The 2,197-nt window shown below is 38.3% G+C and overlaps 1 protein-coding gene across 1 annotated transcript; it reads left to right on the plus strand.

The window, feature by feature from the left end:
- The first annotated feature begins 438 nt into the window (after window positions 1–438).
- Window positions 439–1,410, plus strand: LOC101436905 (olfactory receptor 7A10-like). Its single transcript, XM_004466685.3, has one exon. The coding sequence runs from the start codon at window positions 439–441 to the stop codon at window positions 1,408–1,410; it is 972 nt and encodes a 323-aa protein (XP_004466742.3).
- Window positions 1,411–2,197: the final 787 nt, after the last annotated feature.

Genomic DNA, 2,197 nt, shown 5'->3' on the forward strand with positions numbered 1-2,197 from the left:
TTGAGGGCTTGACTTATTCGCCAATTTTCTTTTCCTTAAATACATGTTATCAGCTGATTTGTAATATAATTATGCTTTTATTCATATATATTCTTTATCTTCTGAGTTTTGGACTTCTGAGTACAGGACTCTAGGCTCATTGCTTCGACTATACTTGTCTGTTAGTCATAAATCTATATTTATTCTACATTTGAATTAATTTCTCATAAAATCTGTAAAGTTCATGAATGCTTGAGAAAGTCTGAGATTAGAGGATGGAATTTCTAATCACAGGTAGCACAAGAAATATGCTAAAGGCATGATTTCCAAATAAAAATATGGGGATTAAAATGTTCAATAAAATGTACCATTTTTGGCATTTCTATTTTCAGAGTGCTGTTTCTTTATATGAAAACTAGCCAAGTTCCTTTTATAAATCCTGTTAATGACATCCACCATATGGGACCTGGAAATGAAACACAAATTTCAGAATTTCTTCTCCTGGGATTTACAGAGGATCCAGAATTACAACATCTTCTCTTTGGGCTTTTCCTGTCCATGTTCCTGGTCACTCTCTTTGGGAACCTGCTCATCATCCTGGCCATCATCTCAGACTCCCACCTCCACATGCCCATGTACTTCTTCCTCTCCAACTTGTCCTTTTGTGACATTGGTTTATCCTCCACCGTGGTCCCAAAGATGCTGGTGAACATCCAGGCACAGAGCAGAGTCATAACCTACGCAGGCTGCCTCACCCAGATGAGCTTTTTCATGGTCTTTGCGGGACTGGAGGTCTTCCTCCTGGCTGTGATGGCCTATGACCGCTTCGTGGCCATCTGCCACCCCCTTCACTACATGGTCACCATGAACCCCCAGTTCTGTGTCCTTCTGGTTCTGGGGTGTTGGACCATGAGTGTTATGCACTCCTGTTTACAGGGGCTAATGGTGTTACGACTGTCCTTTTGTTCACATGTGGAAATCCCCCATTTTTTCTGTGAAATTCGTCAGATGGTCCAACTTGCCTGTTCTGACACTTTTTTCAATTACTTAGCAATGTATTTAGTAGCTGGAGTTCTGGCTGGGGGTTCCCTAACTGGGGTCCTTTTCTCTTACTGTAAGATTGTTTCCTCTGTACATGCAATCTCATCAGTTCAAGGGAAGTATAAAGCATTTTCCACATGTGCATCTCACCTGCTGGTTGTCTCCTTATTTTATTGTACTAGCATAGGTGTGTACCTCAGTCCTGCTGCTTCACACAGCACACATTCAGGTGCACCAGCTGCAGTCATGTACACCGTGGTCACACCCATGCTGAACCCCTTCATCTACAGTCTGAGGAATAAAGACATAAAGGGGGTTCTGAACAACTGCTTTCGAAGGAAAACCTGCAAAGTGTCATTTGTCATTCAGCAGCTGAAAGGCCAGTTATAGCAGTTCTCAAATTGTCAGAGCTCTACATTGATTTTCTTTGTTCAATGTGTGCATGTAGATCTGCCTAGAGTCAAGATGACCTCGTATATGATGAAGAAAAATTTTTCAACACACATTGGTTTACAAGAGCAAGATTTTATTTTTGATGATGAAAGTGTTCTCCTTGAAGCATGAGAACTTTATTTACATATTTAAGGAGCTTTTAAATGGCATACAAGAATGAGTTCCATTTTCTGAATTATTTTATTGGATGACCTTCCTAGTCCTGCTTGAATTCTTCCAGGGCTTCCTATGACTCTGTGATTTCCTCTGAATAGAACATCTGCCCTTGCTCAAAACTGTCATAATATTTAAAGAATTGACAAGTTACAGCCTGGGTATTTATTCTACCATGCAGTTCTTTATCTCTTGCATGTTCAAAACTCTATTCTACATTTTTTTCTTAAAAAATAAAATAAATTGATACATATTAATAAACCATATAATCCTTTCAGAGTTATAAACACACAATTCTGCATTCATCAATTTCTAATGTATATTCTTGATCAAATATAAGTAAACACAAGCGTTTGAAATTCTGTCTATCATACCTCTTTCAATGAGTGTCCTGATTTACAGCCATAAGTTGCTACTGCACAAGCCTCCATGCCCTTGCAAACACTCATGGCTACCTAGATGGTGACATTAATTTTAGTGTTTTTTTTTTAAACCAATTTTATTAAGGAATAATCACATACCATACCATATATATAAAGTGAAAATTCAATTGTTTTTGGTGTAATCAAAG

The sequence above is a fragment of the Dasypus novemcinctus genome, chromosome 30 (assembly GCF_030445035.2).
Source record: "Dasypus novemcinctus isolate mDasNov1 chromosome 30, mDasNov1.1.hap2, whole genome shotgun sequence".
Lineage (NCBI taxonomy): Eukaryota > Metazoa > Chordata > Mammalia > Cingulata > Dasypodidae > Dasypus > Dasypus novemcinctus.